The sequence below is a fragment of the Diachasma alloeum genome, unplaced genomic scaffold (genome assembly GCF_001412515.2).
Source record: "Diachasma alloeum isolate Michigan unplaced genomic scaffold, Dall2.0 Dall_scaffold_00903, whole genome shotgun sequence".
NCBI lineage: Eukaryota > Metazoa > Arthropoda > Insecta > Hymenoptera > Braconidae > Diachasma > Diachasma alloeum.
This window is the reverse complement of record NW_021681021.1, coordinates 155,599-178,258: the sequence shown is the minus strand read 5'-3', so window position 1 is coordinate 178,258 and position 22,660 is coordinate 155,599. Positions and strand designations below refer to the sequence as shown.

General features: G+C 35.9%; 2 protein-coding genes and 1 long non-coding RNA gene across 3 annotated transcripts in view; 2 read left to right on the top strand and 1 right to left on the bottom strand.

Moving 5' to 3' along the window:
• The first annotated feature begins 247 nt into the window (after positions 1-247).
• Positions 248-4,086, top strand: LOC107045257 (WASH complex subunit 1). The gene is made up of 4 exons (XM_015267449.1): positions 248-364; positions 438-567; positions 1,420-1,960; positions 3,084-4,086. The coding sequence occupies exons 1-4, from the start codon at positions 343-345 to the stop codon at positions 3,825-3,827; spliced, it is 1,437 nt and encodes a 478-aa protein (XP_015122935.1). The 5' UTR covers positions 248-342; the 3' UTR covers positions 3,828-4,086.
• A 1,198-nt stretch (positions 4,087-5,284) lies between these two features.
• LOC107045258 lies at positions 5,285-6,557 on the bottom strand. The gene is made up of 3 exons (XR_001461421.2): positions 6,450-6,557; positions 6,077-6,169; positions 5,285-5,456 (listed from the first exon to the last, which is right to left on the bottom strand). It is a non-coding gene; the product is annotated as an uncharacterized LOC107045258 (long non-coding RNA).
• Positions 6,558-8,048: 1,491 nt separating this feature from the next.
• The window catches only part of LOC107045259 (mesoderm induction early response protein 1), a 104,505-nt gene continuing 89,893 nt past the window's right edge, over positions 8,049-22,660 (top strand). The window contains exons 1-2 of the mRNA XM_015267450.1: positions 8,049-8,617; positions 9,297-9,432. Of these exons, the coding sequence (XP_015122936.1) occupies positions 8,508-8,617; positions 9,297-9,432 (246 nt within the window). The 5' untranslated portion in view covers positions 8,049-8,507. The remainder of the gene's footprint in view (positions 8,618-9,296; positions 9,433-22,660) is intronic.

The window sequence follows — 22,660 nt, the reverse complement described above, 5'->3', positions numbered from 1 at the left end:
GATTTTACATTCCTGACATTTATTACAAAATGCGAGGAGCTACCGTATTGAGAACCCCTTTCCGGTTATCGACAAATTTATGCTCGGGCCCTATCATACCAACAGTTCCGTACGCTCCATCGTAGTCCATGCGCCACCGCTATGATTTTTGTTGTTGAACACTTTACATTGGCCCTGTTCATCTCCCCTATAATCTCTGCCATAAGCCTGAGCAATTTCCCCTATTATCTCTGGTCAAACCCCCCGATCCCGGCCACTACACCGGTCTCTAACCTCTTTAGGTAGAAGTACGAATGAAGCCCCCCCCTAATTAGGATTAGTACGGTTGGTTTCAGTAGAAACATGCTGGAACGCATTGAAATTAGTGAGTAATGCGGAAGAAGAGTATCGGGGAATCTTCAAATTTTTATTGAGATATTAATGAGTGTTTTTCGCAGGTGTTATTCCCAATGACTCGAAACATGAGGTTACAATACTCCAAATCACTAATTGCCTGGATAATCTGCATCGGGCAGCCTCGCATATTTTTCAGGGTATCGATGAACGAATTGCTGGGTATAGTAAGAGGTATGAGACTTTTTTATTTTAGCGTGGATAATTATTTTAGGAATGGAGTCAACGTAACAAGTTGATTTTTCAAGTGTTGCAAATTTTGGAATTATGTCGATCATAAGTGATGTTGAGAGAGAAATGTCAAAAGATTTCGTTCAAAAAAAAAAAAATTCTAAGAGAATTAGAATTTAGAGAGAAAAAATTTCCGCTTCACCCAGCCGGGAATCGAACCCGGGTCTCCCAGATACGCGCCGGGCACTCTTACCGACTAAGCTACCGGGAACCACAGAAATTCACTCTCAAATTCATCTCATACACTGCCGGGTAGCCAAAAAAAAAATTACAGGAGGTAATTGCTTTTTTTTTTTTTTCATTTATAAAGCAACAAAATACTGATGGAATGAACAGCTATTATATCGACTTATCTGGAATAACAGTCCCTCAATCAAAATTGATCATTCTGATTCAACTATGTACTTTTATTCACCTCTATCTTTTTTTTAAATCGGTTTTATTGAATTTTTGTTTGATCAATGGTAACAAATATTAAAAAGTTCATTACACCGAAAAAAAAAAAAAAAAACTAAGAGAATTAGAATTTAGAGAGAAAAAATTTCCGCTTCACCCAGCCGGGAATCGAACCCGGGTCTCCCAGATACGCGCCGGGCACTCTTACCGACTAAGCTACCGGGAACCACAGAAATTCACTCTCAAATTCACCTCAAACACCGCCTAACCTCCTTTAGGCATTGAAGAAAAATGAATTACTGAAAAATTTGATATGAATATTCATATTTACTGGTGCTTATCACATTTCTATCTGTAATTTGTGGCAACAAATAATAATGATATTTTTGTACTTTGTAGATTGTTAACCATACGAGTGAAAACTAATAAAATAGAGAGTCAACTCAATTACCTTCAAAATACAATGAGTATGAAGGCAGTAAAAATGTTCTCAGATGCAAAATACCCAGCTTACTCGACCTATCAAGAGTATCAAGTCATAGTCGACCCAAAAGCACTTCAGAGGAATCCAGAAGCTCGAGAGACATCGACTTCCTCAGATAAAAAAAGACCAAAACCCACAGATTCTGGCCAATCACTAACAACTGTGAATTATTACTCTCCAGAATTGAACTTGAAAGAAAAACTGCATTTTTATTATGTGATGGGAAAGTCGTTGCAGAAGAGACCTGAGGAATGTTTGCAGAAATTTAATATTGATAAAGTATCTTCAGTCAGTGCTCTGCTTATGAATGAATCGAGTTTGGAGGATCTAAAGCAGCCGGCGTCTTCCAAGGAGAGAGCTGAACAGATGCAGGATGCTCCTGACTCCATTGGACAGCCGTGGCGTTCATCGGATATTGAATCACCTTCTTATTTATATGCACCAATGTTGGGAGAGGTATGTTAATGCACATTTCTAACACAAAGTTATGGGAAGTCTACGAATTTTATAGGGATGATGTTACAAATGTCTCAGGCAGTGAACAGATAAACAAAATCTAGCTTCCAATAAAATTCTCTGGATTTCGGAACTTTGTCGTACTGAAATATAGCGAGCAAAAAATCATGGGAGTAAGTGAAGTTTTCGCGTGTGTTAAGAAATTTTTTCCATAAAAGACAGAAAAAAATTGTAATTCTTAGTAGTTTTTACTCGAATCTATTATAATAATATTTGAATCAAGCCACATTCTCTATTATTTTGAGGAAACCTTGACTCTAGAATTTAGAAATTTCAAATTCTTATGGGATAAAAAAATGCCGCTAATTTCCGAAATTTTTGAACCAACTTCCTCTCGAAAGTTGTGGATATTTTTACAAATAGAAGCACAATAATCTCCAAGAGATGACGATGAACCCCCTAAGACCTTAACTTAATTAATGTTGAATTAATGTTTAACTACTCGAGGACCTTATTTCTTTCAAATATTCTTAATTTAAAAATCCAATATTTCTTGATTTAAGAAACTCAACGTTCTTGATTTGAGAATTTAAGTAACTAGTTTTTTGTAATCAGTAATTTTGTTTTGAAAACTAGAAACTTTAGGTCTCTGTCTAGTACACTTAGATTATAATGATAAAGCATTTCTAGTGTGGGAGATGAAGGTTGCTACAAGAAGTTCCCTTGATAGATTTTCTGGACTTGTTCTTTTTAAGGATACCGATGATCCATGCAGCTATATAATTTTTAAATAATTTCAAAGTAGTAGTTTAAAAAAAAAATGTCGAGGAACGTTTTGTAAATTTGAGAAAACTGTTCGTGACCTATTTTTCGACATTGTACTGTGAAAGCCCTCACTTTCGTGTCATTTCTATCATTAGGAGAATAACGATAATTAGTCTGGCATGTATAACCATTTCGTGAAGAACTCTCATTGATAGGGTGACAATTATTCAAGAGCTTTGAAATTAATTCACATAAAAACAAATCTAACAGAATTTTTTGCGATATCGAGTTGCAATTCTTACATCGAACTATTCTTTGTAGGAGTTATTAATCATTGTCATCCTCACGTTACTTGTAGGTTCCTCAAATAAACGTTCCAGCAATTTTGCCAGACCTTCCAGGAATCGTCGATGATGAGAGATTCGTCCTAGATCTGACTTCGCAGTGTCCAATTACCCCATCATCCACTGTGACATCCCCCACTGTTAGAATTGATCTTCCAGATACAGCAATAATAACAGAGAGGCCAGAAAATAAGCAAAATGAGTTGCAACTCGATCCTCTGAACCTACCAAACATGGGAGACAGTGCACTTCAACAAGGTCCATCTCTCCCACCTCCACCCCCGCCGCCCCCTCCCCCTCAATTGCTACCAGAGACCTTCTCCACTGTTCCACCTGTTCCATCAACTCCTGCAGCTCCTCCGCCACCTCCTCCTCCAGCTCCAGAGGCACACCCACCTCCAGAACCAAAGATACCTGTAAAAACTCCAGCTGCAGTAGGAGGGGACGACAGAGGAAACCTTATGGCTTCGATTCGAGCTGCTGGTGGGGTTGGAAAGGCAAAATTGAGACAAACAAGGTCGATTATCGAACAAACTGAGGACAGATTTTCCTCTGCGTCTGTTGGTGGCGATCTAATGGCAGATCTTCATGCGAAATTGGCGATGAGGAGGAAAGCAATGACTGGAGGGGCCGTGGGAGCTCTCGAACGAATTTCTAGGCTGATTCCTCCTCCACCGAAGCCGAATGAAATTTCTGATAGAAATTCTGTTACGAGTGAATGTGATTCGCAGAATGATAATGATGATTGGGAGGAATAGTTTTTTGTGATTAAATCAGTGATGTTAAAAATATAGAGTCGTGGAATTGTAATGTTGGGCATAAATATTTTTCGTAATGTTTTTTGCTATGACTTTTCATTTCCTATTACATTTCCGAACAATGCCTGTGATAGATTCTAATAAGATAACGGATTATCTACGTGCTCTAGAATATACACATCTCCTAAGAATAAGGTACACAGTTGTTGCATTCGGCACAGAATTCTTGGTATGAAAAAATATAAAAAATTTTAAATTACACATTCATCCATTTCTTCACATTGCCCTCTCGCCAGCCCACACACAACCAGGTCAAAGTATGACGGTCAAAATATAAGGGTTAAAATGTAAGGTTCGAAATATTAGAGTCAAAAGACAAAGGTCGAAATATGAGAGTTAAAATGTGAGAATCAAAATATAAGGGTTAAAGTACAAGGGTCGAAATATGAGGGTCAAAATATAAGGGTTTAAATGTAAGGGTCAAAGTATGAGGGTCAAAATATAACGGTTGAAATATCAGGGTTAAAATGTAAGGGTTGAAATATAAGGGTCGAGATATGAGAGTTAAAATGTAAGGGTCAAAATATGGGGGTCAAAATATAAGGGTCAAAACACGAGGGTCGAAATATGAGGGTTAAAATGTAAAGGTGAAAGTGTGCAACTCCAAATATAAAAGAAGACCGGAAGGGTAAAAAAAGTGTGATCCTTCTGACCCCTGAAATATACATATATATATATAATCATTGTTATATATTATCATATATAGTATTAATTATAATATACATTCAAACAAGAATGAATATATTCAAATAATCTTCTTTAAAAAAATTGAAATATGGTATTTTTTGGCACCACCGGTCCTGCGGTCGGTAATTCATACGCCAACGGTCGGTCATGAAGATAGCCAACTGTAGACAGCCATGTTGAAATGGCTACATCGAATATTTCATTTTTTTATTACATTAAAAACTCATTCTCAATGCTATTGATGGTTTTGTTCGTGAAATAATACAATCCATCGTCATTTTTTCTATTTTTTTGCACGCGAATTATCTAATTATGCTTTTTTGGATGAAAATAAATTAGCCATGTAACAGCCAGGGAACAGCCATGTAATACCATGGCTGACCATGGCTCTTCAATCGCCAGGGATTATGTATATATTTCAATAATAAGTGATTTCAGGAGTAAATGTTGAGAAAACTCTCATGTTCCTGGCAAATATGTAATTCATTGAAATATTTTTTTGAATTACTGTGTTATCATATCGTATGAATTCATTCGAATGAAATTTTCAATTGTCACGAGTTTGAAAATTCAAGCTGCAAGGGAAATATCAGTGATCGCCTCATATTTTACAACAACGAGAGTTGCAATAACGTTGTAACGAAAATACCACAAATAAGTTGACAGTATTATAATTAATTAATTCATAATTCATAATTCATTCATAAGAATTGAATCTCTAATCAGTTTTAATCAAATACAGTTACTTTCCTACAATTTGTTTTATACACTTGTATAATTTAATTTTAAATATGACAAGTTGATAGTAGCTGATGATCGAAGTAGAATCAATCCACGATCTATCCTGATTTAATTTCCTATTCGACTTACTCGGCTCCATACCTGTAAAAAAAATAATTACCATTAGTAAATATTTCCTTGGACAGTATGAGATNTTAATGGATGAAAAAAGAGCAGTTCGACGGAGAATTAAATTCCCCACCAACTAACCCTCTTTCATCCCTTAATCTCTGTAAAAAATGGAAGAAACTGTCATTAAGGGATGAAAGAGGGTTAGTTGGTGGGGAATTTTATTCTCCGTCGAACTGCTCTTTCTTCATCCGNATACTTTCGTCTATTAAAAATTTAATTGTAGTAATGTTCAATTTCCATAACAAAAGGTAAATTTCATGAATGATCTGATGCCAGAAATGGAATCCAAATTCAAAAATATTCAAAAGTATTTCTTTTCCCAATGTCTGAATGCTGAAGATGACAAATTTTATAATAAATCAGTAAGAAACTCAAAATTAGCTGGTCTTCGCATTTTCAATTAATTTCCAATGAAAAACGTCATTTTATGTATGTGAAAATTGAGAACTAAAATCGTACATTGGANGTATTTTTTTGTTACAGAGATTAAGGGATGCAACGGGGATCGATTGATGGGGAATTTAATTCTCCGTCAAACTGNAAAAATATATTGTTAATTTTCGGTTAAAATTTGGCGTTATCGATCTCACCTCGATTTATTTATCGCATTGAAATTGAGTCCACTATTGGATTAAATTCATCCTCAGTCTTTCAAACAAACAGTAGATTCTGTCTCGTCGAACCTGTAAAATAAAATAGCATTTTCATTTTACATTTTACAATTAATTATAAAATAAAATTAATAAGGCATTTATCCCCGGAAAGAGTGAGCNTTTCATTTTACACTTTACAATTAATTATAAAATAAAATTAATGAGGCATTTATCCCCGGAAAGAGTGAGTTTAAGAGGAAGTTTGAGGGGAACTTTTTTGCAACTAAAAAAATGTCCAATTTGGAATTATTTTCGACATTTTCACTTATCATCACTCATTATCAAGATAATTTTACAATTGACAAATTACCTTTTTTTTCTGCTCCGAAATAGCGGTTCATTTTATATTTGTTTTTTTTTCCAATGTTTTTGTTTTTGCAAAATATAATTTGTTATTTTTTCCTTCATCGTCTCATCTTTTTTTAGATTCACTCGCAGTAAAAAAAAATGCAATTTTNATTACCGGGAGTCACTGTGCGCCGCGAAACAATTATTTTTCTTACTGGCCTCTGACTTTCACGGCAGTTTTTATTTTTTTGTTACAAAGATTAAGGGATGAAAGAGGGTTAATTAATGGAGAATTTAATTCTCCGTCGAATTGCTCTTTTTTCATCCGTTAATCTCAATTAGGAGGGGAGAGGTAAATTTTTAATTACCGGGAGCNTTTTCCTTCATCGTCTCATCTTTTTTTAGATTCACTCGCAGTAAAAAAAAATGCAATTTTCTCATTCACAGCAAACCAATTGTTTTCTTTTATTATTATCATTATTGAGGTTAACACCGATGTCGTCCAAATTGAGTATTGAAAATCCGCCCGATTCACTTGTTTCCTCCCCACTCTANGTACGCCGAGAAGAAAATTATGTTTCTCACTGGCCCATGACTTTGCCGTAGTTTGTATTTTTTTGTTACAGAGATTAAGGGATGCAACGGGGATCGATTGATGGGGAATTTAATTCTCCATCACACCGTCTGTGTTTCATTCCTTAATATTAATTAGCCAGCAAATGAATCACCTGAAAAACATTAAGAACATGTTGAGGACGAGGAGGGCATAAGTTCCCCTCCGAAACTATCTCTGTGACAGCGGGACTGCTAAAGTCCGTGCCACGAAAGAAGTAACATCGGCTTGAGTGGTGGGGGCCGTGATTGAAAGCTGAATTCAGGAGAGTGGGGGTACCCAGCGAGGTTCCTTCTTTCGTAGCGAGAACTTTACTGGCGAGTTACCCGCACAGGCAGTTCGCCCAGCCGTCAGATTCGACCGTGGCGCCATCCCTCCGTTGGGGTCGAACTATTTTTCGCTTGGAGTCACTCCAACCCCGAGATCCTGAGCCTCTACTGTAGTCAATCCTCTTTGCGTGCAACACTGCTTTCCGTAACTAATTTCAACTCGGTTACGAACTTTGATTGACGAGTGTATACAGTTGTCAAATTAAGTTCTGGGAGTAACTAGACGTTTTCTGGTAAGGTTGGGTTGCATGTGAGAATGGGATCGAAATGAACGACCCAACCCAACCTCTAGCAACAAACGTCTAGTTACTCCCAGAACTTATTTTGACGAGTGTACAGTTGTAGAAGTACGAACGGAGCCCCCTCTCCTAATTATCACAATTAAAACATGCAACAGCGCCTATGGAATGATAACAATATTGACAATAGTGACACTATTAGCTAGTATTTAATCACTCCCAAACAACTTCACTGCAACAAATCCTCACTAATCTGAAGTTAGCACTTCGCCTATTTTTCCTTCCAATCTCCAGTGCCCGATTCGGCCCTGAACCTCCTACCTCAACCAATACATTAACTCGATCTCCATCGCCAAGAGAAATGCTCCATTCGATTGGATGACTCATCAAAAATAATGTCTCCAAGAAAAAGCGATCGTAGAGCACTCTCTTGTGAATTGCAGTGGACAATGATTCTCTGAAAAAAAAGAACGCAATACCTTGTCTAAGTATGGCCCATTTTTTCGATGGTTAGGTCCTACGTGATGTTCGCCGCGAGTGCGAGGAAGCGCAATGAATCGATGCAACAGCGTTCCCCGCGCGATAATGTTGGCGACAAGTTGGTGAATATTCCATCGCAAAAAAGTGCAATTGTCGAATTAACAATATTCAATCATCCGATCATCTGGTACAGTGGAAGAAAGTAGTGGGTGTGTGAAGGAAAATTAAGTTTAATGTGTATCTTGAGATTGGAGTATAAACAAGAGTTTATAGGATACAAAGGAATACAAAGACATTTGGGGAAGTAGAGTGCGGGTGGGAGCAAGGTGTTTGAGGGTGAATTGGACTCCCAGAATTTGCTATGTCCGTTGAGGACAAGCAGCTGCCGTTACTTGACGCTGCTGGTTATTGTGAACACGATGCTCCAGGACTCGAGATCATCGAGAACAACAGGAGGCGGCAGTGCGGCTTCAGCCGGTGGAGAAAGGACTCTCACCAGGAGGATGACCGGGAACGGATGCGCCAGGAGGTAAATATTTCAATGTGTCGCGAAGGGGCGGGCTGGGGGGGGGGGGTGATGCGACAGTGTACCGAGTAAAGTAAAACTCAAAATTTCAGAAGTCTATGAATTGACCGAAATTTTCACTCATTTTAACAAAATTTTCCCTGACAATCAGACTAAAAAGATGGTATTCTTTTTCACTTAAATCTCGTATCACTATATTTAAATTAAATTACATTATCTCGTATTTCAAGGACACGTTCGTTTTGGAATTCAGAAATTTCGGGTCCTTGAAATAAAAACCCCGGGATTCTGGAATCAACATCCGGGATCTCACATTAACAACATTTACGTTTTTGAATTGATGAGTTTTCCTGGTTTCCTAAAATTGATCTACTCATATTTCTAAATTTTATAAAGACCTTCACTCAATTAATTTTCAATTATTTCAGAATTGTATTCCTTTCAAAGGTGGAAAAGGCAAATGTTCTCAATTTCTCTCTAAAACTCCATTGTTTTATGATATTACATTTTAGCCGTCTTTCTTCCGATATTAAGTAATCAGGGATTTTATTCGGGGATTAAAATCAGTGATTTTATTTTGAAAACTGAAAATTTTTTCTCTGTGGGCCTGCGTGAAGTCGGAGTTGTAGTGCTGGTGGTATTGGAGATTTCTCATGGCTTGTGTTGGAATTTTGGGGTCTAGATCAGAGCGGAATTACAATATTGGCCCGACGTCAGATCTAATTGTCAACGATTTTGACGATGAGAGGACACTGGATGAGGAGGAGGCGATGGAGGGAAGTGAGGATTCGCATAATGAACTTTCGAATCTTCAAAAGGTATGTAGAAGTTCTTGGTTTGAAATATTGAATGTTTAGGGAGCAGTCTTGCTTTTTTGCTTTCAAATTGGAATAGTGGGATCGTTCAATTTTCAAATTTTCTCATTTTGCATGATAATGATGTAGAATAGTATGAAACGTCAAAATGTAAGGTTTGGCGACCATGTGTGTATGTCCGGCTGTCAACACCCATTTTCGGAGGTCAGAACAATTGCCTTACATTATTAATGGCGCTTTATTGTATCATACCTGAAATGCATTTTTTTTCAAACAAAATCGAAATTTGGAAAAATTTTGAGCTTATGAAGCTGCAGAAACGAAATATTTATTCAAAATAAGTTAAAGATGTTTGAAACTCACAAAATTGCTTACGTCAAAATTAACTTCTACGGAGGCGAATTTCTCTAAACGCCGGGCTTCTGAGATCTTCCATAAATTAATCTGCAAACTCATTTTGAACTTATCTCCTTCGGCCGCCTCACTACTGAAATCTTTCTACTTTTTTTCACCTTTGTTGGTTAGGGGCCATGCTCAGATTGACTGTATCAAACACAAACAACTTAAAATAAAATTGGTTTTTCCAATAGAGGATAATACACTAATAATACCAAAAATTTTGGTTAAAATCTTCTGTACACTTCTTGGATATTTCTATCAAAAGACTTTTTCCCTAAAATGTCAAGATATTTGATGGGATAATCATTGAAAACTGTAAATTTCAGTTCAATCATATCATCAAAATCAATAGAAATCAAGAAAATTTATTAAATATTCCCATTCTCCACTCTCTCATGACTTTGATTTGAACAGATGCACGTCAAATCCGAAGCCCAAAAAGTTCGATGTCACGGATTTTCTACGTATATTAAGTTGACAGTGAAAATCAGCGAAATTAAGTTTTGAATATGGGATTATTTAAAGCTCATTAGAAGCTAATTTTCTACGTCTGAAACAATTTTCTTGCTAATGCCATTTTTGGAAAAAACCCTGTTTGTGCTAACTTTTTCGTAAGTTGGCAGAAAAAATGGACCAAAATTTTTTTTCAACCTTTGATAATTTAAAGCTCGTTAAGAGTTTTCTTTTTATGTTGGTGGAAAATTTCCTGCCAACGCGTTTAAAAAAAAAAAGGTGTCAAGCTAACTCCCCCGTAAGTCAACAAAAATACGGAGTGAAAATGAATGTAATTCTATTTGAGATAATGGACAATTTCAAGCTCATTAGAAGCTCACTTTCCATTACTTTCAAATTTTTATTATTGAAAATAATTTTGAAAAAAAAATTTTTTTCAATTGAAAAACAATTTTTTTTCGTTTTTTTAATGGAAGTACATATCAAAATTCTCGTAAGAAGTGTAGGGAGTATAGTCGGTAATGGGTTGTTTGAGCTCATTATCAATAATTGAACTCATTATCAATAATAATTTACAAAGTAATTCCCCAGCAGTTAACTCACCAGGTCTTTTATCTATTGTTTTAAGGAAATTAATTTTTTTTCTTGGTTCTGAAAGTTGTGCAATCTCAGGAATGATGAGAACAAGTTTGCTCAACCGTCATAATTATTAATCAAACTCATTATCAATACTCCTTTACAAAGTAATTCCCCAGCAGTTAACTCACCAGGTCATTTTTCTATTGTTTTAAGGAAATTAATTTTTTTTCTTGGTTCTGAAAGGTGTGCAAACTCAGGAATGATGAGAACAAGTTTGCTCACCCCTCATGAGCAGTAATTACGCTCATTATCATTAATACTGTGCAAAGTAACTGCCCAGTTGACTCACCAGGTCATTTTTCCATTGTTTTAAGGAAATTAATTTTTTTTTCTTGGTTCTGAAAGGTGTGCAAATTCAGGAATGATGAGAACAAGTTTGCTCACCCCTCATGAGCATTAATTAAACTCATTATCATTAATACTGTGCAAAGTAACTGCCCAGTTGACTCACCAGGTCATTTTTCCATTGTTTTAAGGAAAGTAATTTTTTTTTCTTGGTTCTAAAAGGTGTGAAAACTCAGGAATGATGAGAACAAGTTTGCTCAACCGTCATAGTTATTAATCAAACTCATTATCAATAATACTTTACAAAGTAATTCCCCAGGAGTTAACTCACCAGGTCATTTTTCCATTGTTTTAAGGAAATTAATTTTTTTTTCTTGGTTCTGAAAGGTGTGTATTTTATTCGTATTCCTGTAGAGGGCGCGTCATTCAAATGCCTCAAAATGAAAACGTTTGAAAAATCACTGGGGGATTACTTTGTCAAATATTACTGATAATAAGTTTGATTAATTTTCATAGGGGGTGAGCAAACTTGTTCTCATCATTCCGAAAATTACATACCTTTCAGAACCAAGAAAAAAAATTACGTTCCTTAAAATAATGGAAAAATGGTCTGGGACCCTATTCTCGATGTTGGTGAATTCTCCTTCGTGCACGAATCGGCGATCGTCAACGAATGTGCTATACAACTACTATACGCAGTTCGTCAACGAACGTCGATTCGTGGACGAAGGACTATTCACTAACGTCGAGAATATGGCCCCTGGTGAATTCACTGGGGAATGACTTTGTAGAGTATTATTGATAATGAGTTTAATTAACGTTCATGAGGGGTGAACAAACGTGAATATTTAAGTGAGCAATAAATATTAAATATTTATATGAGCAATATGGGATCTATCAACCACTTTTTTGGAAAGTAATCGGACGATAATGGCCACGTACCCTTGATCCTATTAATTTCCATTATTTTCTCAAACTCCAAACTCTATCTACCAGCCAATCGGAATTTAACGGGCAAAGACAGAAACATCATTAACGCCGATTCATTTTTTATCACCCAGTCGGAAATAATCGGACTGTTTTACCAGGGTGTTCTCATCATTCCTGAGTTTGCACACCTTTTAGAACCATGAAAAAAAAAATTACTTTCGTAAAAACAATGAAAAAATGACCTGATGAGTTAATTGCTGGGGAATTACTTTGTGAAGTATTATTGATAATGAGTTTAATTAACGTTCATGAGGGGTGAGCAAACTTGTTTTCATCATTCCTGAGTTTGCACACCTTTCGAAACCAAGAAAAAGAAATTACCCTATTCGAAACAATGGAGAAATACTCCGATGAGTTCACTGGGAGGCCACTTTTCAAAGTATTATTGATAACGAGTTTAATTAATATTTATGAGGGTTGAGCAAACTTGGTCTCATCATTCCTGAGTTTGCTCACCCTTCAGAACCAAGAAAAAAAAAACATTACCCTATTTTCCGCATGGCTGTGCTAGCTTGATAAAAACCTGGCACAGCCTTAAATAACAATAAAAAAAAGAAAAATTCGAAATTTTCGTAATTAATTCGCGAAAAACTTCTGCTGTCCATTTCCATCGACCAATTTCGAGTGTGATGCATTGGCTGTGCTAGCTTGTAATACCTTGAGAAAAGTTAACAACATAAGATTTTGTTCTAAAAAAGACATCGACGAGAAACTTTTTATCCGCGTATAAAATAAGCTCTTAATAAGCTTCAAATTACCCGTCCTTCAAAATGTAATTCTGTTAATATCATCTATTTTTACAGCCAATGTGCGAAAAAATCAAGCATAAACAGCTTTTTCTAAAAAAAAAAAAACTGCATTGGCCTGTACATTTTTCTGAGCATGAAAAATGAGCTCCTAATAAGCTTTGAACCTTTCACTCTTGAGGACCAAATTTTGTTCAGTTTCAAGTCATTTTTCTGCTAATTGCGGAGGAGGAAGCACCCACACGCTCCTTTATTTGCAAAAATAGCATTGATGAAAAAATCAACCAAATGGTATAAAATTAGCTCCTAATAAGCTCTAAATTATTCAATGTTGAAACTGAATTTCTATAGAATTTTCTCCCGCTGAGAAAAATTAACAACATAACATTTTCGTCAAAAAATGACATCAGCAGGAAACTTTTCATCAGCGTATAAAATAAGCTTTTAATCAGCTTCAAATTATTCATTCTTTAAAATCTAGTTCTGTTAATTTTTCAGCAATTTTGCAGCCAATGTACCAAAAAGGTGGTATAAACACTTACAAAAAATTGCATTGGCAGATAATTTTTTTCAAGCATAAAAAATAAGCTCGCAATGAACTTCAAATTATTCAAGATTGAAACACAATTTTTTGTCTTTTTCTAGCCCTTTTGCTAATATCAACATGTATTTTCATTTTCTGTCTGACCCTTATGATCATATTTTTCGCTTTCATCTTTGAGCCCTTCCAGCAGCTCGACTCTCATGAGCGTTCCAATCATATAATTATTATGGCTATATCTAGTATTCGGCCCTCATGACCTTAAGGTCACTCTGACCGCTTCCATCATCTCAAACTACCCATTACCAACTATATTTCCTACACTTCTTACGAGAATTTTGATACGTACTTCAGTAAAAAAACGAAAAAAAATTGTTTTTCAATCGAAAAAATTTTTTTTTTTCAAAATTATTTTCAATAATAAAAATTTAAAAATAATGCAAAGTGAGCTTCTAATAAGCTTGAAATGCTCCATTATCTTTAATGGAATTACATTCATTTTCACTCCTTATTTTTGTTGACTTGCGGGGGAGTTAGCTCGACACCTTTTAAAAAAAAAAAACGCGTTGGTAGGAAATTTTCCACCAGCACAGAAAGAAAGCGCTTAATGAGCTTTAAATTATCAAAGGTTGAAAAAAAATTTTGTTCCATTTTGGGGGCTTACGTAAAAGTTAGCACAAACAGGTTTTTTTCTCAAAAATGGCATTAGCAGGAAAATTGTTTCAGGCGTAGAAAATTAGCTTCTAATAAACTTGAAATAATCCCATATTCAAAACTTGATTTCGCGGAATTACACTGCCAACTTAATATACGTGGATTTCTTACCAATTTTGTTGTCAAAAGATGAGCATCAGATGAACATTTTGAAAAAAACGTATCAATTATTGCTCTTTTTAAAAATATTAATAATTACAGAAGTTTTTTGCTTCTGACTCGAAGTATTGAAATCGTTCTATTTTTAAATTCTCTAATTTTGTTTAGAAATGATGTAGAATGTTCTGAACCATAAAAATACGAAGTTTAACTACCCCATGTGTCTGAGCGGGTGTCTACCTGGTGGTCAACTTTTAGAAAATTAAAGAATTAAAGGACTAAAATACTTTTAAAAAATCTGAAATTTTGTCAGATTATGGGTATTAATGAGACCTAACTCTGTGCTCAATTTCAGCCCAATCAATCCAGCCATTTTGGAGAAATCGCCATTTAGAAATCGTTTTTCGCAAATATCTCAAAACCTACTTAACCGATTACAACTTTCTTTTTTTTCAAAATATTCGTCTCGATGGCTTCTATCTCAGTGACTCAAAATATGCATACCCATTTATACAAAGTTTCTCAGATATTTCCATTTTTCGGTTTTTCGCTCAAAATCCTTGTTAACACTCACTTTTCCAAAAATCGACATATTAACTTGAAATGTGGCATGAAGTTTCCTCGTTGCACCAGAATGTTTCGTATTGAAAATGAGTTTAGCCCGGTGGCTTGGCGCAGTGGGTAAGTTCGTTGCCTCACATGCAAAAGGTTCCGAGTTAAAATCCCGGCCGGGTAGAATGGGTTGGAGATAATCGAATCGGGATAGAAGCAACCTAGGGAGATATCTGGACGGAACTCATGAAGTTTGAAACATGTTAAGGGCATGAATGACTTCGCTAGAATAGCTTTATTATCGACTATTGACGATTATCGAAATTTCAATTTTGCGGAACTTTTGGGATAATAAATTATATTTGACAGTAAATAAAGATACACGCACTCATTGAGGTAGAATAATTGTATTGTGCAATTGAAGAATGATTTCGATGAAGAATGTAGTATATATGCGAAACTTATGGTGAAATATATTGAGAATCAAGTTCTGCACATTTCTGTTTTGAATATACCAATTTTTTCGGAAAAGACCCGTTTCCAGTGAATTTGTTCCATGAACATATATTTTTTCTGCATGAATATTCAAGCCGAATGTATTTAGTGGCGAATCCATATATGAGCGATATTGGAAGGAACTGCTTTCATGTATTTATTATGGAAAATCTGACTAAATCATAAAATATCTTCTCTTGACTAATGGCTACCTTACGATAATTCACAGAACGAATTCACCCGAATTCACCAGACGATCAATAGAAAATTAATGTCCGATACTCCGATATACTTTCTTATCCGAAAAATTATTCATATGAATCGCATTGATTCATCCAGGGAATGTTAGCCAATAACATGGATTCCATGGAATCTCGATTGTTAATGGTAAAGAGGAAGTTGCTGGAAATAATCTATATTGGTGATAAAGAGAGAAAAAAGTAAGCTCATGTTATTTCAGAAAGAAATTGAATGATTTGGAGAATCCGTGCATATTAAATCATATAATTCTCATGCTCCGCGAATTGTTAAGCAACAATCTTCATATATAGGGAAAGTGATCCTAGTATATTGAAGGAATTTCTTCGTTTCTGATTAGATTACTTTTCGCAAATGAGATTAATTTACAGGGAAGCAATGCAAAACGAAAAGCATTCAAATTTTTGTCCGTTCGAATCCAGAAACTTTTTTTCAGGGAGCATATGTTTACGCCAGATTCGTTCAGATGTCGTTCTGTAACTCATAAAGTGCTTGACATTTAAAAGTCACGTATTGACGTCGTTAATAATCAATGAAGGATGGTAGAGATATCAGTATATTCAAAATAAGTGTACACGAGGTCTCTTCCGGAATCACAATTGGTGAATAATTTGAGTGGCTTCGAAGTTATTTGTTATATTATCAGTCCATAGGGAACCATTTTTATCCAATCAATATGACGAACTTTGAGTTGATCGTTAACATCATAAATGGAACCACTGTTTGCCTGTAAATCGCATACCTCGATCCATTCAAAACGTGCCCATCCCATATATTATATACTTATATATTCTACTATATTTGAATTCTCTCAAATCGTCAAGTACTCAATTCATAAATTTTCAAATAACATATACGCATGTACAATAACTCGCTCACCCTTACATTCAGTGGAAAATAGGCTTCAGTGTAGTTAGTTATCGGGAATATCTAGTCTTCACGCGAAAATAAATTTTGAATCATAACCCCGTCGTTCAATTTATGAATAAAAGCAATAAATTATTGAAGATTTTTGAGTGTTAGATTCATCCTCCTGCGACAATTAATTGTATGAAGAGAAATATTAATAACTCAACTCAATTATGGAGTATCGAACGAATACCATTTCGTTATATTCCCTCATGGGTATAGATCGCTCCAACAGATAATTTGTCACACATAGTCTATAACCATATGTTTTTAAAAACAACATCGTTTCCAGAGAAATGGCAATAGGTGAAAAGATTCCATTAGTCCCTTCTCAAATCTCCGAACTGGTATTCGATAATGATATAATATATGGCACATTCTTCCAATTATCATCCAGGAATCAATCCAGAATCGACAAGTTTCTGTCTTTTATTGAGGATATATTTTTTTTCAAGTAACATTTCCAAACCGAACATCTAGAAACCCAAAATTTCGGACATTCTCAGAATTATGTCCTCAAAATTCATTTTCCCTTGCCGTTCCCAAGCGCTCACCGAGCTGGTGTTGAGCGTTGCGAGCTGGAAATTTGTGGAGATACTCTGAAACAGGTATACTCTCCGACGGAAAACAAAACATTCATATCAAGTGGGTGTCAAACCGAAAAACCGCGAATTGGGAGATATTCTAATAATTGAAAAATCATTTTTTTTCCATTTTCATGGGTTTACTCCGCTGATTTTGAGCGTCTCGGACTGAAAACTTTGTGAAGATACTTGAAAAAATATATATTTTGACAAAAGGCATAATATTTCAATCAGTTTGGTGGAAAGCTAAAAAACGCGAAATTTTCAATATTATTATAATTAAATATTCATTTTCTTCTCCGTTTTTATGTGCTTAGTCGGCTGGTTTTCAGCGCCCCGAGCTAAAAATTTTCGGAGATACTCGAAAAAATATATGCTCTTCGACGAAAAACAAGAAGTTTCCATTTAGTAGGTGGACAACCGGAATACTGCGAAATATCGAACATTCGCACGATTATCCTAAAAATTCTTTTTTTTTTCGTTTTCATATGTTTATTCAGCGTCTATCAAGAGTCCCAATTTGAAAATTTGTGGAGATACTCCAAAAAGTATACATTCCGAAAAAAAAAAAATTTCAAGAGGGTGGATGACCAAAAACCACTAAATTTGGTAAAAAAATCGATTTTTTGTGGCCGAAAAAGACGAACGGGAACGGAAATTTTTTTCCTGAAACTCCAGACAATTTCCGAAGAAAAGCACTCGTGACATTTATTCATGGAATGGAAACCGTGTTGCCGTGAAAATTGATTGAAAAAAAAAATTTCAACATGCATTTTCTCGGTTATTAATTAAGATATCGGAGTGAAAATTTAGGGTTGAGTTTCTTTTGACATACATAACAAATTGTGAAAATTGAATGTCAATCCCAAAACCGAAACCGAAACATTGGACTATAATTGGGAGATCATATGCCATATGATTGAACATTATCGCGGCTTCTTCACCCACCGGTAACTTATCGACATGGCATTTTCAATTTGCGGTGTATACGGGCGATGGCCTCCTAGAATTCGGAAGGGGAATCGTTAGCCGAATCTATCTATCGATCGACTCGATTGTCCCCAACCCGGTAGAATGGTGCGATCTAACCATTTAAGGTCTTGATCATCATCGCAGTATACCCTAACCGGGTCGAAGCGATGTAAAATCAGGATAAAAAAAAGTATTGAAAATGAGCTAAATCAGATGGTTAGTTTAGAAGATATTCAAGTTTTTATCTAAATCCGTTTTCCTGAATATCTCAAAAACTACTCAACCGATTTCAACATATTTGTCTCGATGTCACCTATTTCAATCAATCAAAATATGTATACCCGACCAGCCATCAGGGAAATCTGGAAAATCGGGCATTATCAGGGAATTTGATTGGTCTGGAAAAGTCAGGAAATTACGACAACTTTCTGGAATTTTAAAATTTGAAGCTTGTTTTCTCCAACTACCTAAATTTTTGGGAATTCTTTTATTCACAAAAAAAATTATTCTGCAATTTGATCTCAAATTTACTTAGAAAACTGGGATGTTAACATCTTCCCGTGGGATGAGACTGGGACCCCAATGATTTTGCGGTTTTTTTATGGAAAATTCTAAATTCAGGATTCAACGGAAGTCTCGCATATCAAGATGGTGGAAATATTTGAAAAATACTCATTTTCAGCAATATACAAACTGCAAGAACACGGAGAGTTCCAACCTAGAGAGATGTTAGCATCCTAATTTTCTAGACAAATTTTTCGTTGTAAGTATTTTTGTCATAAAGTTGACAGACCGATCACTTCTTAAGGGGGGACCACGGCGACGCGTCAGGAAAATTCATTTATTTTCGCAGACAGATTAAATCTAAAAGATTCATTTTTTCTTAAGCCATTCTATGCAATGGAAAACAAATACGCAATTTCATTCTTTCAAGTCTGACAAACATTGAAAAGTTGTGATCCAAGGAAAATTTTGAAGGTGAAAATGGAAAATGACGACGAAAATTCACTTGATGGGTCTTTTCGCCAACCATGGTTAATTCTATTTTACCGACGTCTGCCTTTCGATGTCGTTTAGTAGGCACCATGCACTTGGCCGAAATTTATAATTTTTATCAACTTTTTCGACTTTTTCTTTGCTAAATACTTAGGTGGGAATTTTCCTCATCCAAATGTCAGCCAATAGAATTGCACTATTCGACTGTTATTTCATATAGTCAACACGGTATTTAGCTGATAATTTTTGATAATTCAACTGGTAATTTTTCATGTTGACTATATTTGCGGAAAACAAAAGATTCCGTGGTAGAGTGAACCCCCGGTTGGAACTGTTAGATGGATTTTGTCTCATAGTGCAATTCTTTTGGCCGACATTTGGATGGGAAAATTCCCTCCCGAATACTACTCGAGCTTCAAAATTAATCGAGTAATTTTCTCAAGGTTCCCTGCACACAAACGAACCTATCGGGAATTGGTCGATAATTTTGAAGCTCTCGTGGCATTACTTGTGGTAATTTGGTGGAATTTAGGAGCCCATAATTACAATCTGGGAGTAATTTTTTTTTTTATATAATTAATCCAGTGAAAACGCCAATTTTGAAAAAAAATATTACTAAAAAAATAAAAAAAATATGTATTTGAGGCACAATAATTTGGTGATCATGATAATCGAGTTTCCAAAATTTGGGAGTGCGTTTTTTCATTTATAAAAATTAAAAACAATTATTTACGTTGCCGTTCATATGCAGTAGACCGAAGGCCGCGGGAGCATGGACGGGGTACAATTGGTCAAATGAGTTCGTAAAAGACTTGAAGTTGGCCACAAATGGAGACGAAGCTGCGGTCAATACTGGAGCCGAAGTAACTAGACTGAAATTCGCGTTACGGATTCGTATCTTCGGAATTTTTATTCGTGCTTCATCGTGAAATCAGGGAATGGGGGATTGAAGTGATGTTCTTCATCTTTTCAACAATTCATCTTTTTTAAAAAGAGAAACTATTCGTTTTCATTTATAATTATCGTTGCTATGACAAAAATATTTTATTCATTCCATAATGGTTAATTTGATTGAAAACTGTTCTAAAAGAACATTTATTGGAATTTCCACCAGCTCCTAAAAAGTGCGATGCAGTTTTCTTATGAACTAACGCGTTGACAAGATAATTGAAAAATTGTATCAAGTTTCAATCAGGGATTAATGTTTTTAAAGAGACTGTATAGGAAATATCAGAATATATCTGTTATATCCAAAATTTCATTCCCCTAAAATAACCAAACATTAAACCACTTTGAGTATTCCCAACACCGAAGGAATGCTGCATCAGCACACAGTGCATCGCTCCGGCAAATTTCAACGCGTTCAACGACCGATTTTGCGGCTATTTCCCAATCAATTCATAAAAGAATTTTCTGGAACTTCAGGGCTTTTGCCACGGGGCAAAAACTGCCACGAAGAACAGCGAATCGTTAGCCAGAATTCGGAGACATAAGACCCAGCGGAAATAGCTCGCGAAATCGATCGGATAGTATTCAACTCTGGTAGTAATTCGATAAATTAGTATCGATACTACGTTTACGGTGACTTTTCGTGTGAAATTGGTCAGAAAAGTGAGCGTTGGTGCTGATCTGGGGACTGACCACTCTAAAATCGAGAGCAGCAGCTTTTCTTGCGCATAAAGGGACGCAATTAAAAATTCAATTTATTAAATAGTGCTGACGTGCTCAACTCAAACTGTTAAAACTCTGTATCAACTCTTGTTACACTAGTGAGTGGAAGTTTATCTCAGTGCATGAGTATACACAAGCTTAGTGTCGAAAGTGCGAGAAAAGAACAGAAACTCACAACCAAAAACAGTTATCAAAAATAGTGATTCGAACTTGACTAGCAACGTAAGAACCGATTTGAATTTGGATAAAGTTTACATCGAGTGGGTACCTAATCCTTAAACTTAAAAATTGATAGGAGATTTTCTAGGGGAGACAGATTAAAAGATAAAATATTGTAACGATTTCTGTAATTTCCAGTACTATCTTATTTTGAAGATCATACCTGAAAATTCCTCATACATGAACAAATCTTTTGGTTATTTCGAGAACCTTTTTCCATTCCTGGGTATTCCCTAAAATCTTCCTCATATTTACTTTTCATTTGCAAAGAAAAAGGTAAGACTAAGAAATGCAGTAAGCGTCGTCCTTCCCTTAAAAACTAAAACAAGATAAATTATAAATTCCGATAAATCTTGGACAATTTTAGCAAATTATTTGGAAATTAAAATCATTATTATTTTACCCGTTGTCCATCGACGCAGATAACGTCTCCAGACATAACAGCTAAAATTTTCTGGCGCAGTCGGTAGGACACGACTTCATTTTCCACTACTCTTTAGAGAGGTCAAGAATTGACTCTTACCTTTTCACCTCGGCGAAACGAATAAAAGTTGAGTCAACAATTTGTTGTTCATAAATTCCAATATATTTGAATAAATTCCTTACAAGACAATAAATTACAATCATGCTAAATTCGGCTAGAAATAAATAATTGCCATTTAGAGAATTCCTCAAATAAATAGAGAAAATGATGGCACAAGATCACATTGACATCTCCTTCTTGGGAGAAACAACTGCAAACATTCCTAGTAAAACTCTGGAGGACTACACCAGATCTCGTGATATGGGATTCCATCTCCCTATATTCACAGGGGGTTCTGACGGTGTCTCTCGAAGAGTTTGAATGTGCAGTACGCTCTTATATGCCTACTATTCCTACAGATAATGAAAGAAAAAAAATATTCCTTTTCGAAATCCTCTCACATTTAGAACCTCCCGCCTCACTTACCGTTGCCGACAGAAATTAGTAACCCTGAGGAAATTCTTGAAATCCTAAACAAAAGATTTGGACCTTCAAATAAACTCGATCATTACTTGTGAAAAGCTCATACCGCGTTAAAATCTTCACACGAGCCCCTAGAAGGTTTCTTAGAAAGGCTGGCAGTACTGGTACATCACGCGTTGAAGGCGGTAAAACGAGAAGCTAAAGAATAACATCAACCAGCTCTTGAAGAGTTCTTAAATTATCAAGCTCTGACTCGGTTCAAAGAGTACTGTCCACCCCATATCAACGAGGTTCTGAACAACAAGGAAATCAAGACCATCAAAGAGGCCCTTACACTCTTTCGAGAAGGGAAATTTCGTCAGAGCGATAAGAGACCAACACCAGAATTCCCGGGGACCGTCAAGTATGTCAGTCAGTATCCAAGCCTAGATACGTACTCAGCAGGTCCAGCGAACATCGCTTTTCCTCCCACCAATCCTGTACAGCCCTATCAAGGAGGTTATCCACCTAGAGCATACCAGAATCGGCCAATGCAGTTCCAACAAGGGTATCCAAATGGTTATTCACAAGGCCATCCGAATAACTATCAACGGGGGTACCCCAACGGTCTCAAAAGACCCTACGGGTATCACGATTGGCAACAGTCTCTGCTTGAAGCTTCAGCGCAATTCTCTGGGCCACCACCTCCAAACTAGCAATCTGCATGGAACAGAACTAACCCTCTGTTGAGCCCTTGATCGCCTCTACAACAACCCCAAGTATC